This window comes from Mauremys mutica, chromosome 2, assembly GCF_020497125.1.
Source record: "Mauremys mutica isolate MM-2020 ecotype Southern chromosome 2, ASM2049712v1, whole genome shotgun sequence".
In the NCBI taxonomy this organism is placed as follows: domain Eukaryota; kingdom Metazoa; phylum Chordata; order Testudines; family Geoemydidae; genus Mauremys; species Mauremys mutica.
Genome location: NC_059073.1, coordinates 53,537,054 through 53,550,673, shown reverse-complemented (window position 1 = coordinate 53,550,673; position 13,620 = coordinate 53,537,054). Strand labels below are relative to the sequence as shown.

At 43.3% G+C, this 13,620-nt stretch overlaps 2 protein-coding genes across 2 annotated transcripts; one reads left to right on the top strand and one right to left on the bottom strand.

Moving 5' to 3' along the window:
* Positions 1-2,960: 2,960 nt before the first annotated feature.
* Positions 2,961-6,508, bottom strand: LOC123363861 (myelin P2 protein-like). The gene is made up of 4 exons (XM_045005328.1): positions 6,352-6,508; positions 4,206-4,378; positions 3,838-3,939; positions 2,961-3,514 (listed from the first exon to the last, which is right to left on the bottom strand). Exons 1-4 carry the CDS (start codon positions 6,422-6,424, stop codon positions 3,464-3,466), a joined length of 399 nt encoding a protein of 132 aa, XP_044861263.1. The 5' UTR covers positions 6,425-6,508; the 3' UTR covers positions 2,961-3,463.
* Positions 6,509-7,725: 1,217 nt separating this feature from the next.
* Positions 7,726-12,320, top strand: LOC123363859 (fatty acid-binding protein, adipocyte-like). Its single transcript, XM_045005326.1, has 4 exons — positions 7,726-7,881; positions 8,594-8,766; positions 10,548-10,649; positions 11,734-12,320. Exons 1-4 carry the CDS (start codon positions 7,809-7,811, stop codon positions 11,782-11,784), a joined length of 399 nt encoding a protein of 132 aa, XP_044861261.1. The 5' UTR covers positions 7,726-7,808; the 3' UTR covers positions 11,785-12,320.
* Positions 12,321-13,620: the final 1,300 nt, after the last annotated feature.

The window sequence follows — 13,620 nt, the reverse complement described above, 5'->3', positions numbered from 1 at the left end:
AGTTTGGAGCTCTTCTGCTGGCAGTTCCCAAAGCAGATGTGACTGTGAATGGGCTATTGTTCCAGAGAGCAAGCCCTCTTCTCTTAGCAGCCCACACAGCAGCTGTGCCATGTCCACCCACTGGGAGCGCTCCCCCCTGCAAGTAACATGGGATGGATCATGGGGAGGGGAGAGGAGAGGACCCTAGACTGGGGTCACGTGAGCAGTCATGCCCCCCGCACCCCCAGCTTTAGCTGGTGCAGCATACCGGTAAGAGATGAATTCTACTTGCACCACTGGATCTTATCAAGCTCTACTCAAGTCAATATCCTGTATTAAGAGGAAAGGGAAATCTAGGTTTCTATCACTCAGAAACAGGAAGCAAATAGAGTGCTCTTTAATGACAGAGCAGAACTTTCTGGAAAAAGTTAGGGGTGAAGATGGGCCAGACAGCACCAAAGGCAATATCATAATAATCTGTTTAATACTCAAGCTACTACTGATGGCTAAGTGATACTCCCATATCATGCACTTTCTCTGTATCAGAAAACGGTGCAGAATGAGATTTTCTCCAACTCTTGTGCTATTGCTCCATCCCTGTTAGAGGTCTAGAATGCACCTGTCATAGGTTTATTCCCCACTTTGAACTTTAGCGTCCACAAGATGGGGACCTGCATGGACTCCTCTAAACTAAAATCCTAGTTTAGATCTGGTACGCTGCCACCAGCTAGAAATTCCAGTGTCTAGCACACTCCCTGTTCCCCCAAAACTTTCCCTGGGGAACACAGATCCAAGCTCCTTGGGTCTTAACACAAAGGGAAATAGCCCATTCCCCCACCTCTCCCTTCCTTATCCGTCAGGAGAGATCACCTTGATTCAAACTCCTTGAATCAAACAAAGAGGGATTCTCTTTCCCCCCTCCTCCTCCTCCTCTTCCCCTGAGATTCCAAACAAGGGAAGAAATCAATCAGGTTCCAAAAAGAAAAGATTTTATTTAAAAGAAAGAAAGAAAGTACACTATCTCTGTAACACCAGGATGAAAAGATTACAGGGTCTAACTTATAAAACTGGAGAGACTTCCCTCCCCCCTTTTCTCAGGATAATCAAAAGTAACAGCAAACAGAAATAAAGAGATTTCTCCAGCCAACATACATTTGCAAATACAGAAATTAATTATAGACTAATCCACCTTTCTAATACTCACTATACTGAATAGAAGAACTACTTCAGGAAACTTGGAGAGCCTGGAGATACGTCTGGCCCCTCTTAGATCCAAAGAGAGAACACCCCCCAAAACAAAGAACACAAACAAAGACTTCCCTCCACAGAGATTTGAAATTATCTTGTCCCTTGATTGGTACTGTGGTCAGGTGTCCGTCAGGTTACTGAGCTTATTAACCCTTTACAGGTAAAAGAGACCTTAACCCTTAACTATCTGTTTATGACAGCACCTCTGGAACTCTTACATACTGGAAACTCAAAGGCGTGTCTCTTTCACCAGCAGAAGTTAGTCCAGTAAAAATTACCTCACCCACCTTGTCTCTTTAATAAAAGATGACGCACAGTCCATTCCTATAGTAGGAGACCAGTGTTGTACCTAAATTGAGAGGCACTGGGGCCATCTAGGAAGTTACAGGCCAACAACCCTTACTTCAGCATCTGGCAAGGTGAGCACGGGAATAATAACTAAAGGCAGAGCTCTAAAAGCCAGAGGTGAAAGTAAAAGGAACCAGCCAGAACCTGTTTTGAAATGGTAAATTATCTTCCCAGTAGCATTGCGTGCCAGCTAAAATAGATGAAGACAGTTGACTTGTCTCTTGAAAAAAGCTTTTTTGTAAGTCTCTCTCAAGAGACTGTGGTGGAAGATAATTAGTCTCAGGGGAAAGGCAAATAATTGGCAACCGGTAAAGGAGAAAGGTTATGCAATTTTGAATGTTATAAGTAGTACACATCCCTGGGGTGCTCCGCTGGTCATAAGACCAGTCTTATATATGTTTGTTAACTATCCTGAACAGGGGGTTTTAGAGATGTGACAATTTGCCAGTAATTTAAAAATTGATTAGGTGAGACTAAGGAAGATTGTTTGCCTTGCTTTTGAGGAATTGCAGAGCAGGCTAATGAGCAGCACAAATGCAGGTAAAAATCATTGGTGATGAGTGAAAGGTAACTGCTATTGTACCAATCAGTTTGAGCTACTTAAACACACTGCAGAATTCTCAGTCAATAACAATTACTCAAAGACAAGTATAATTGAAAGGGTGTAGCAGTTAGAAACCAGAATGTATTGAGATGGGACTGAAGGCAGAAAGACTTCTTATGCCACTATATAAAATAGTTAGCACCCTCATCTTGAGCATTGTGCTCATCTGAGTGTCCATCTCAGGAGAGGGAGACATCAGTAACAAAGATCCAGAAAAGAGGACATACGTGATTTTTTTAATATTGGTTTAGGAAATTGATTCATTTCTAAGACCTGCCCAGGAAGTTCTGTGACTATATTCCAGGGGTCGGCAACCTTTCAGAAGTGGTGTGCCGAGTCTTCATTTATTCACTCTAATTTAAGGTTCTGCGTGCCAGTAATACATTTTAATATTTTTAGAAGGTCTTTTTCTATAAGTCTATAATATATAATTAAACTATTGTTGTATGCAAAGTAAATAAGGCTTTTGAAACATTTAAGAAGCTTCATTTAAAATTAAATTGAAATGCAGAGCCCCCCAGACTGGTGGCCAGGACCTGAGCAGTGTGTGTGCCACTGCAAATCAGCTCACGTGCCGCCTTCGGCCCCTGTGCCATAGGTTGCCTACCCCTTCCTTCTCCCACCTGGACAGAGTTCCATGGGGGCATTCTAGACCTCTCACTTCTAGCATTCTTCTTGAAGCCATGGGGTTTTCCCACTTGGTGTTCCCTCTACCATATTCCTTTGACCCTAACAGCCATACATTTTTGGGTCTGTCCCTTAATTAGATTACCCCCATTTCTTTTTGTTAACCCCCCAGAATGGGGAGAAGCGAATCTTGTGCCTATGGTTTGGCTTTTTGGGGCACTCCTGCCCTAATCAAGGTCAAGTAGGCCACTTCAGGTATATCTTTTCCCCCCAATTAGACACTTGTGGGTGGTCTCTGCCAGCTGATGTGGGTTGGGGCTAAGGCACTGTGTAATTTCAGTATAGACATTTGGGCTCAGGCTGCCCTGGGCTCTAGGACACTTTGGGAGGGGCCCAGACTGTGGCCTGATTGCAGTATAAGCATATCTTTCTAAGGGAGCAGGCGTGACCACCACACAAATACTCTAGGTCATTAGTCTGGAAATATTTTATTCACTAGCCCCAGTTCAAACAAGTAGCAACTAAGCTGAAGTATGGTACATTGCGGGCACGTGACTATTCAAAACTTTTACAAAACAGAAGGAAAACAGTAGCCTTTATCTTGTGGAACTGAGCCAGTTCCCAGCAGCAAGTTGCAGTTAACTGCAGATAGTTTCCTCATGCTTTTTCATAGACTCTAGTGCAGATGGTATACTTCATGGTACATTCCTAGAAGGATAAAGAGGAGTTCAGTGAAATTACAATAGCAAGACAAAATAGAAATGTCTCAACAAAGCTGTTCTGCAAGTCTAGCATGCACCTGAAGGTAGAGAGCACCACACTTAGCATTGAATTACATTAGTAATCCACTGGTCTCAAAATTTCAGTTTAGAAGAAGTTATTGCACAGCAATGGTTTTTAAGCAGTACTTAGAAGATACAACATGAGGGGTTTTCACTTGTTAATAAAAAACACTGGTCCACGTTATCCAAAATAACGAGATTAACAAGAGCAGTGTTCATTGATCAGATAGCAGGAACTGTCTCACTTACCACGACCATCTTCCCATCCACCACCTCTCTCTTTATTGTGGTCTCTTTGTCATCCCATTTCTGCACATGAATCATTGAGCCATTGTCCAAGGTTACAACACTCTGGAAAGACATAGCAAAGTGAGTGATTTTGCTAGCACCTTGCAAATTAAAGGGGCTGTGTACCCCGTGTACCATACCATGTTCTCAGCTTTGTGTCCTAATCATAATTCCAGATCCATGGTACAGCTGTATCTGATGGTTTTCAGACTGGAGAGCTTTCAAGTAGATTATCCTATCCCCTCCCTCCGTCCAAAAGAGAGTAAGAAAATCCACACATCACAAGCTGATCAGTAACACCAAGCACTCCCCCCACCCCAACTCCTTACTTTAGTTTTCCTGTTATCTGTTGTGGTTTCCTCAAATTCTTGGCCCAGCTTGAAGGAGATCTCTGTATTTTTAACAGGGCTCTCTGTTTTGATTGTTAGCATATCCTCATCAGCACTGATGATCACAGTAGGCTTTGCCAGGCTGCCTAGTTTCCTCATGGCAAAGCCCACTCCTGAAGAAGACACACAAGATACCATCTAAGATTTCACTCTGCTCTGAAAACAAAGGAAAGACAGGAGTTCTGTCTGGCACAAAGAGTGAGCACAAAGGGTGGCCTGGAAACAGAGAGTGGGACAATTAGGAGGACATGCACAGATAAACACCCTGTCCCCCAAAAAAGGCATCGTAAGTATAGATGTGCATTTCCCACCCACCCACCCACCGACCAGATAGTCAGCAGGCTTAAAGGATCCTTAGCTGATCATCTCTTACTTCAGAGATGAATTTTCCTTTTGATAAAATATTTCCAGGTATTTTTATTAAAGATGTGAGGAATCCACACATTCTGGGGAGTCAAGAGGTTTCCCCATCTCCCATATCAAACCAAACACTGAAGGAGCAGGTAGAGGAGAGAATCAGAGAGGCACAGTTATGGGAGGCAGTGTTCTCTAGTGGATTTAGCACTAGATCAGGAGTCAGGAGACCTGGGTTCTTTCCCCAGCTCTTCCACTGGGCTGCCGGGTGACCTTGGGCAAGTCAGTTAACTGCTCATGCCTCAGTTTCTCATCTGTAAAATGGGGATAATGATACTGATGTCCTTTGTAAAGCACTTTAAGATCTACCAATGAAAGTTACTATACAAGAGCCCAGAATTCATTATTATTGTGTGTTACTACATCATGGCAGCTGCCATTTTACCTTTAGTTGTAGGCCTTTATGCATACATGCTTTTTTGTTTTGTGTCTACAAGTCTAGCTAAATAGCAGGATTATTATGCAAGCCAGTCTGCAATCTTGCCCCTTTCCATCTCACCTATTTACATGTGTTAAGCTTCATTTATGACTCCCCATATGAGCCACTGGATAGGTTGTCTCAGTGACACCTGTGTAACTGATTTGAATACAGGTTCACCAATGGAGCATGGAATTTACTGTAGAGCATGTTAGTTACATAGTAAGTCATATCCTTCAAGGAGTCTTTGTAGTCTGAAGAGCATCCACAGAAAAGCATATTTTTACTCAGAAGATATTTGGCCTGTAGATTTAGTCATTGCTGCTTACATTAATGACAAAGAGAAGTTGTTACTTTTGACTCGATTTACCCAACAAAAACAGAACAAACATGAGTCAGGGAGCTAGACTTCATGCAGTCCTGTTTACACAAGATGGGTTTGCAAGTTCCAGTCATTTACACCTCTGTGAACCCACTGAATGCAGCAGAGTTGTATAGCAGCCACAGAAAGCATAGTCTGACCCTCATCACTGCTGAACATGTACAAAGCACACAAAAAAAATCCAACTTAACTCTCAGAACCTAACTTGAGTTTCAAGTATCAGAGGGGTAGCCGTGTTAGTCTGGATCTGTAAAAGCAGCAAAGAGTCATGTGGTACCTTATAGACTAACAGACGGTTTGGAGCATGAGCTTTGGTGGGTGAATACCCACTTCGTCTGATGTATTCACCCACAAAAGCTCATGCTCTAAAACATCTGTTAGTCTATAAGGTACCACAGGACTCTTTGCTGCTTTAACTTGAGTTTGGTACCAAGGAATTTTATTTTTACTTGAAAGCCAAGAACATTAGATATGGAGTTATTGAAATACAATGAGGGATCTCTATAATGCCTTTTTAACTCCTCCCCACCCCATCCAGTGTGGCAATTTAAGACTATAAGTAGCATATTGTCATTTTCCGACTGACCAGTGATATTGATGAGAGATAATTAAGGAACTATGTTGTATACCTTGGCACTCTACAAGATAGTACCTGTATGTATCTGATCCCTACACAAACTACATACTCTAGGCAATGCAGTATCAAGAAATAAGAACACCCTTGAGTACAATTAACTGGCAGCCCCTGAAAATCAGTATAAGTTTTTGTTTGTTTGTTTTTAAGTTACTAGGGTAAACTCCAGACCCACTGCAGTTTATCTGAAGAGAAAAAGCATCACAAGATTATTCATTAAGAAAACAGTATTTCTCACCTAATTCTTTCATATAATCTTCAAATTTTTCACTGAAGATAAGTTTCCAGGTTCCTAAGAACTGATCACACATTCTGTGGGGATTTACTAGACAACAATCCTTAGAGGGGGGGAAAACCCAAACTTTCACCAAGAAACCAACCAGCAATATATAATAACCCCTCCCACGGGCTTATTTTTAAAGATTTCCTGGACATGTGATACTGGGGGATGACCAATGGGGGAAAATTATGTCAGGCCCTCTAATTACCAGTATTTCATTTGTATTTTTTCTTGTAACAAAGTAAAACTCCAGGTGCCTACTGTAAAAACCATAAGAGAAGAAAGAATCCACAAACTCAGGCCCTGGTTCTGCAAGTACTTATGCATGTGCTAAGTATTCCCTTTAGCTTCAGTGTTTCTAAAGTTAAGTACATATTTGCAGGATAATGATCTTAGCTTTCACCTGACACTATAGGGGATCGTTTGGAAAGAAATTAGCCTTCCAAAACAAGAGTTGCATCTGTCTTAAAGGGAGAGGGTCAACTATTTAAGCACCCATAAAGTAAGTGGAATTTAAAAAACAGTGGATTATATTCCTAAAGTCTCTATGATACCTTGCATATAATAATGTATTTTAAAGAAACCAACAATCCTTGGGTTCTGAGTTGAACTGCCTCCCTTCCCTCCCAGCAACAGCTGAGCCAACAGACCTAGAAGCCGAATCAGGGAATCAGGACTTCAGGAGCTCTGGGGCACATACTGATTATTGGAGGTTAGGAATTGCAGGTGGAATGATGAATTGGGAGGATTCTTAACTGGTGTGGGTATTGAGGGACTTTTGTGGTCATGGCAGAGCAGCCTTCTGCACTGCAGCTGGGGGGGATAGGGAGGGGGAAGATGACAAAAAGTTGAAGTACATCACCACTCCCTGCCCCCCAATTTGAGCACTGTACTCATGGGGGGAGGAGATAAGATGTTAGGGGAGCCAGGTTTGAGAGCAATCAGAACTTGCCCAGTTTAGGGGGAAGGTCAGTACTTGCTAGGAGCTAGGAAACATCACCACAGGCAGTAATCAAGCCTTGTGTAGGGTACTAGGGCCTGACAGGCAAATCAGGAAGGGACTCTTTGAATCTACACAAACTGACAGGTCTCTTTACAGCTGATCCCTCTCTAATTGGGGAAGGCTGATTCTTCATAGATACTTTGTCTCTCCATTGAAAACACTCAGTTTTGAATAGCAGATTAATTTGGGATTAGTGACCTTTATTAATTGCCCTTTTGTGCTAAAAGAAATAACAGTGAAAGTGATTGGAGTCCTTACATTGCCTCTCCTGATTGGTTGTCCCTGAGTATCACATGTTTAGGGCATCTTTAAAATGAAGTGACTGAGCACCTATATTTCATAGCAGTTTCTGGTCTTAGAAGAAGACTAATTTCTTCTTTACTGAATAATTCTTCCAGTTATAGTTTACATCATGTGTGAGCTGTTTATAGGAAGCTGGAAACTTATTTCTAGTGAAAACTTTGAGAGCTATATGAAAGAACTGGGTAAGGACTATATTATGAGTTAAGCAGGGTGGTTTTTTTTCCTTAAAATAGGAGATACTGAGAGTGCATTTGGGGTTTTTTTTCTGTTTATGAATGATTCACTCTGGGAAGAGTGGAATGGCTCTGTAGTATTGATATGTTTGAATTTGGGATGATAGAACATTTTCATTATATATTATAAATCTTTCCTAACTAATAATCAATTTGCTAATCTTCCCTTCTCTAGAAAGGAAGAGCTATCTTGTATCTGCAGGGAGCTGTTTACTGGTATTGCATTCTTAACTATGGATAGTTTGTGCACCTGCAAACTAATTATCACTCATAAGCAGGAAACATTATGAGGGCTCTAATGTAACTACTTGAATGGCAGATACTAGGTATGTAGCCAAACACCACTATTATTCAGGAAAGTTTGGATTAAGACTTAAACTCCATCTATTGCTTGTCTCTAGCTGTCTCCTAGAGTATACTAGTATAACTCAATTTACTGTTTCAACTTCTAAGATGACTTAAAATGGCACCTTCTCCTAACATACAGAGGGAAAAGGTCTATATAGTATCTGATGGTCTCTTTTGTACTTCTATTAGAACTGCAGAGCCTACATAGTTGAGTGCTATAACTTCTAGTACATCCACAGACCTATTTACCAAGTTCTCTCTCCTGGAGGTGTATGTAAAATCCAAGTTAGTAACTTGTATATTTCTTTTCAAGGAGTGGGTTTTGCTACTAGGAAGCTTGGCAGCCTGGCCAAGCCTAGTGTGGTGATCAGCACCAATGATGACATAATAACCATCAAGACTGAGAGCACCTTTAAAAACACAGAGATCTCCTTCAAGCTGGGGGAAGAGTTTGAGGAAACCACAGCAGATGACAGGAAAACCAAGGTGAGTGCTAAACTTTAAAGGTGACCTGCAAAGGACTTTGGGGTTTGTACCCTTTCTTGCTTTATGATGATGATGATTTTCTTTAAACATGGTTCCCTTCTGCCCCTGCCTCATAAGAACTGGGGATGTCATGCTTGGCACTTCTGGTTGGCTTTGGGGCAATCCTCACGCCCATTGTGCTCCCACAATAAGGTCTAACAACTTCCTTTTTCTGAAGTGTTCACTAGTCACTGGAACTAACAGATGCTAAATAAAATGCTTACTCTAAAAAATCCCTTCTATAAATGGCTTGGATTTCAATGTTTGTTAAAGTAGTAATTTTGACTCTTCAGTTGCCATAGCCTTTTTGGGTAGGAGAGAAGGGAATTGCTAACACTCTTAATATAACAAAAAACTGACCACATCCAGCCCTCCTTCATACAATATAAAGCAGAAATTGGGCACAAGCCCAGCTTTTCCCTCTAAAGGCTGACCTGTAAATGCTCCTTATCTGCTTTGAGGTGTTGAATAGGAGTTTCTCTCAAAGGGACTAGCTGCAAATGTCAATGGCAGGATGCTTTCATTGAATTCAAGGTGCCTGAGGCATAGAAAATTACCTGGGAAGCCAAGTGCCTCTGGGGTGAGGTGAGGGCTATGTGGTAGCTGTGGCAGTGGCACCTTAGACTATGTCTAATCACCCTCACATTGGTCAGGCTGGAGTAGGGCTCTTCTCTCTTTAGATAAGACTAGAATTTCTACTCCCCTTCTCTGCCATGCTTTCTTATGCAGCTGTGCCCACTGGAGGGGCTTATGTGGTGGGCCAAAGCAGATGGTGCCCCTATGCATCTGATGGGGCACTACATCGAATCACATGAGACCACACAAGTTAGTGGGGACCATCCCCAAGGCCAGAGGGGAAGGTGAGCCAGTATGCAATACCAGATCTGCTTCCCCAGGTGGCAATTTAAAAGGCCCAGGGCTCCCAGCAGCAGCCCTTTAAATTGCTGCCCCAGCCCTGCTGCCAGAGCCCCTGGGTAGCAGAAGTGGCTGGGACCCCTGGGGCTCTGTGGCCAATTTAAAGGGCCAGGGCTCTGCTGCAGTAGCAGTGGCTGGGAGCCCCAGGCCCTTTAAAGGGCTGCTGGAGCCCTTGGTGGCGGCTGCTGCTACCCTGGGGCTCTGACGACAGGGCTCAGGCAGCAATTTAAAGGGCCTGGGGCTCCACTGTGGTAGCAGTGGCAGGAGCCCTGGGACCTTTAAATGGCCCCCCCCCCGGGGCTCCCAGCCACCTCTGCAGCTGGTAGCTCCAGTGGTGATAAAGGGCCTGGGGCTCTGGCAGTGGCAGCTGGGAGCCCTGGGCCCTTTAAATCTTGATTTAAAGGGCCTGGGGCTCTAAAGGTCACACTCCTTCCAGTTGAGGCCCTGCCTCCTGCTCAGAACTCCGCTGTACTGGTAAGTCCTTTAAGTTGCTTTCACCCCTGGCCCAACTCCAATCCCCACCTCTGTCTCCTGACACCTTTTCTTCCAGCAGTGGGGGAAGGAGGGCTGACAAAATGGATGTATTGTGGTGGCAAATGTGTCCCATGCTAGTCAAGGCTCACAGCCACAGTACAATGGGATCTGTGCCTTCTCAGGAGCTGTGCAAGTAATGGTAAAGAAGCATTTGAAACCTGGGTCTTCCTAGGAAGCTTCCTGAAAGCCAGCTTGAATATCTGCTATGAACATAGGATTTGTTAAATGATTGAAGAGGCAAATGTGCTGTGACTGTCTGACCCAGAGTCCTGCTGCTGCTTTTGTCTTGGCAGAGCATTGTCACCTTGGACAATGGCACTTTGATTCATGTGCAGAAGTGGGATGGCCAAGAGACAACAATAAAGAGAAAATTGGTGGATAGTAAGCTTGTGGTGGTAAGTTCAATTTTTTTTAAACCCTCATCTGAAACAGAAATGCTCATTAAGAAAGCTGCTGGTGCACGCAAGAAGAAAGTGAAGTACAGAAATATGGTTACCCCTCTTCTGCCTGAGCAGATAGGCAAAACTTGGTCTAGTTTGTCTCTTCTTAAGAGGAAGAGTTAATTTGGCATCCAGTACTTAGTGCACAAAGTCCTGGTTCCCTGAACACACACAGCATCTCTGCTCACAGTTCCAAGCCCCTCTCCTGCCAGTACTTAGCCCAAAAGTATGCAGTCTCTAGAGGTTCTCAAGGCTAGGTTCTGAGGTTCCAGCTGTATCCTTGGCTCTCTGCTACTTCTGCATCTCCTCATGCACAGAGATGCAAACCTCCACCAAACAAGAGCCTGGACTGTGCAACATATCACCACTTAAGAACAGAGGTATACTCCTGTTTGGGTGGAGGCTCCTTGTGTTTCAGCTATCTGGTGCCAAAAAAGGCACCAAAGTGTAAGAAATAATTATCACAAATAAAGGGGGACTGTTGCACCCATTTTAAACAAGGTTCAGCCCAACCCATAACCAGGGCCACCCAGAGGATTCAGGGGGCCTGGGGCAAAGCAATTTCAGGGGCCCTGTCAAAAGTTGCAATACTAGAGAATACTATATTCTCATGGGGGTATCCTGCAGGGCCTGGGGCAAATTGCCCCACTTGTGCTCTCTCTGCCCCCTGGGCAGCCCTGCCCATAACATACAAAATAGGAAAGTTCCACTTGAAACAAAACTAGTGGAGAACCACTAAAGAGACCAAAACCCAAGAGTTTATATTCTTGTACTAACCACCAATCTGAGTGCTGGACAGAAACTTAGAGGCAGACTTGCAGCCTGCTCTTCCAGTGTATAGTGCTGGCTGATACCATGATCACTCTGACATGTTCCAGGAGGCAAGAAATGCTTGACTCTTAGGCTAACACTAAATATCAGAGTGACACATACTAAATAAACACCTTGGACTCTGGTATGACAGATATCCTTGTTCACTTAAACTCCTAGAACTCTGCTGTAATAGTTCAGAAATTGAATTAATCATCTTGCCTTCTAGGAATGCACCATGAACAAGGTCACCAGCACTCGAGTCTATGAGAGAGCCTGAGGAATTCCCATCTCCATGTTGGATCAGAACTTGCTGTTAAGAATCTGTTCAATGACTGTTGCTGCACGACACTACTGTCCAATTGTGCAAGCTTCTTCAATCGCTTTGAGATACAAGCATATTCCTAGTAAAGCTGTAACTAATCTGCAGTCACTAACTGCAGCTATTAAATAAAACAAAACATTTCTGAGCACATAGTGAGATTGTCTAATCTTGGTTTATTCTTTCTTTGCCAAAGGAAGGTTAACTTTTTTCTAATAACTTCTGTGGTGGTGGAATAACATAGGCTTTGAGAGCAATGACTACAGCCGCTTTACACAGCGTGACTACTGGCAAAACAATATTTCAACAGAGCTACCAACACTGTCCTAGCTAAAGCATGTATGCTTGCTTAGCAATCGCTGTCCTTAGACAGCTCTTCGCATATGATTGTTTGATTATGGATTGAGTTTAAAACTCAAGTAGGGAAGCCCCTCCACTTTAAGTTCACAGTACTTAAGAGTTAGCTCTTCCCAGAACCCTGCTTAATACAGTATCTAGTCCCTGAACTCTAATAGACCCCATCAGTTATTTTTCCTGTTCTAGTTTTACTAGACAGAAAGTATTACCATGCTGCTGGCTTATGCAAATACATGTAAAAATTCCAACACCTTCCAGCTCAACTTCGGTCAAACAAAACTCAACTAAAGCAGCAAGGCCCTCTAAAGCTAACAACTTTTTTAACACATCAGTGTTAATAGCATTACATACTAACCACTTCCATACCTCCCATTCTTTGAATAGTGGCATATATACACCTGATTTAGGTACAATAACTGCTCACTTAGTTATCCCAGTAAACACTGATGATCAAATGAAGGAACATGCTCATTTAAAGTTGTGCAATGCTCACTTCTAATGTTGTTTGGCAGCTGCCTGCTTTTGTCCATTGCTTGCAGGAAGAGCAGCCTGTTGCAGCTAGCTGATGGGGGGGGGGGGGGGGGAGAGAGAGGCTTGGAACCAGGGTGGACTGGCAGCCCCCATCATCTTCCTTAAGTTCCCTGTGCAGCAGCTGTCCCTCCCCCACTGCCATGTGCTGTTCCTGCCCTCTGCCTTGGAACTGCTCCCTGAGACTCCTGCTTGCTGTAGTGGGGGAGAGGAGGAAGAGGGGGAGCTAATGTCAGGGTGTCCTCCTGCACCCCACTTACCCCATCTTACATAGAGCAGGGGGGATACACAATGGGGCTCAGGCTGAAGGGAGCTTGCTAGCAGTAGCTGCAGTCTCAGCAAGCTGATCTAATTAACAAGGCAGTGTATTTAAAGGGGAAATGTGTATCTCTCTCACACAGTGTGTATGTGATATGCTGTCTCCCCTCCCTCCATTCCTGCTCCCTTGTAGAATGTGAGAGTTAACCCTTGAGGGCTCAGCTAAGTGCTAGTTCATCATTTAGCAGTAAGGCATTCCCTGGGAAATATCCCACCCTCTGACTTCACCACATCAACCAAGCTTCACAATCATCAATACTGGTACACAGTGATAAGTTTTATACAAATAACTTGTGTGTGTGCAATGTAGTATTTTATGTGGTGGAAAAAAGATTCCCTGGAACCCCTGTCCCCCTCATTTACATTAATTCTTATGGGGAAATTGGATTTGCTTAACATCATTTTGCTTAAAGTCACATTTTTCAGGAACATAACTACAACATTAAGTAAGGAGTTACTATATATCATTCTCTTGTTTAGATCTTCAGTCTCCTACTAACATAGGACTTGAAATGGTATGTGACTGGAAGCCTATTAGGGCCCTACCAAATTCATGACCCATTCTGGTAATTTTCACAGCCATATGATTTT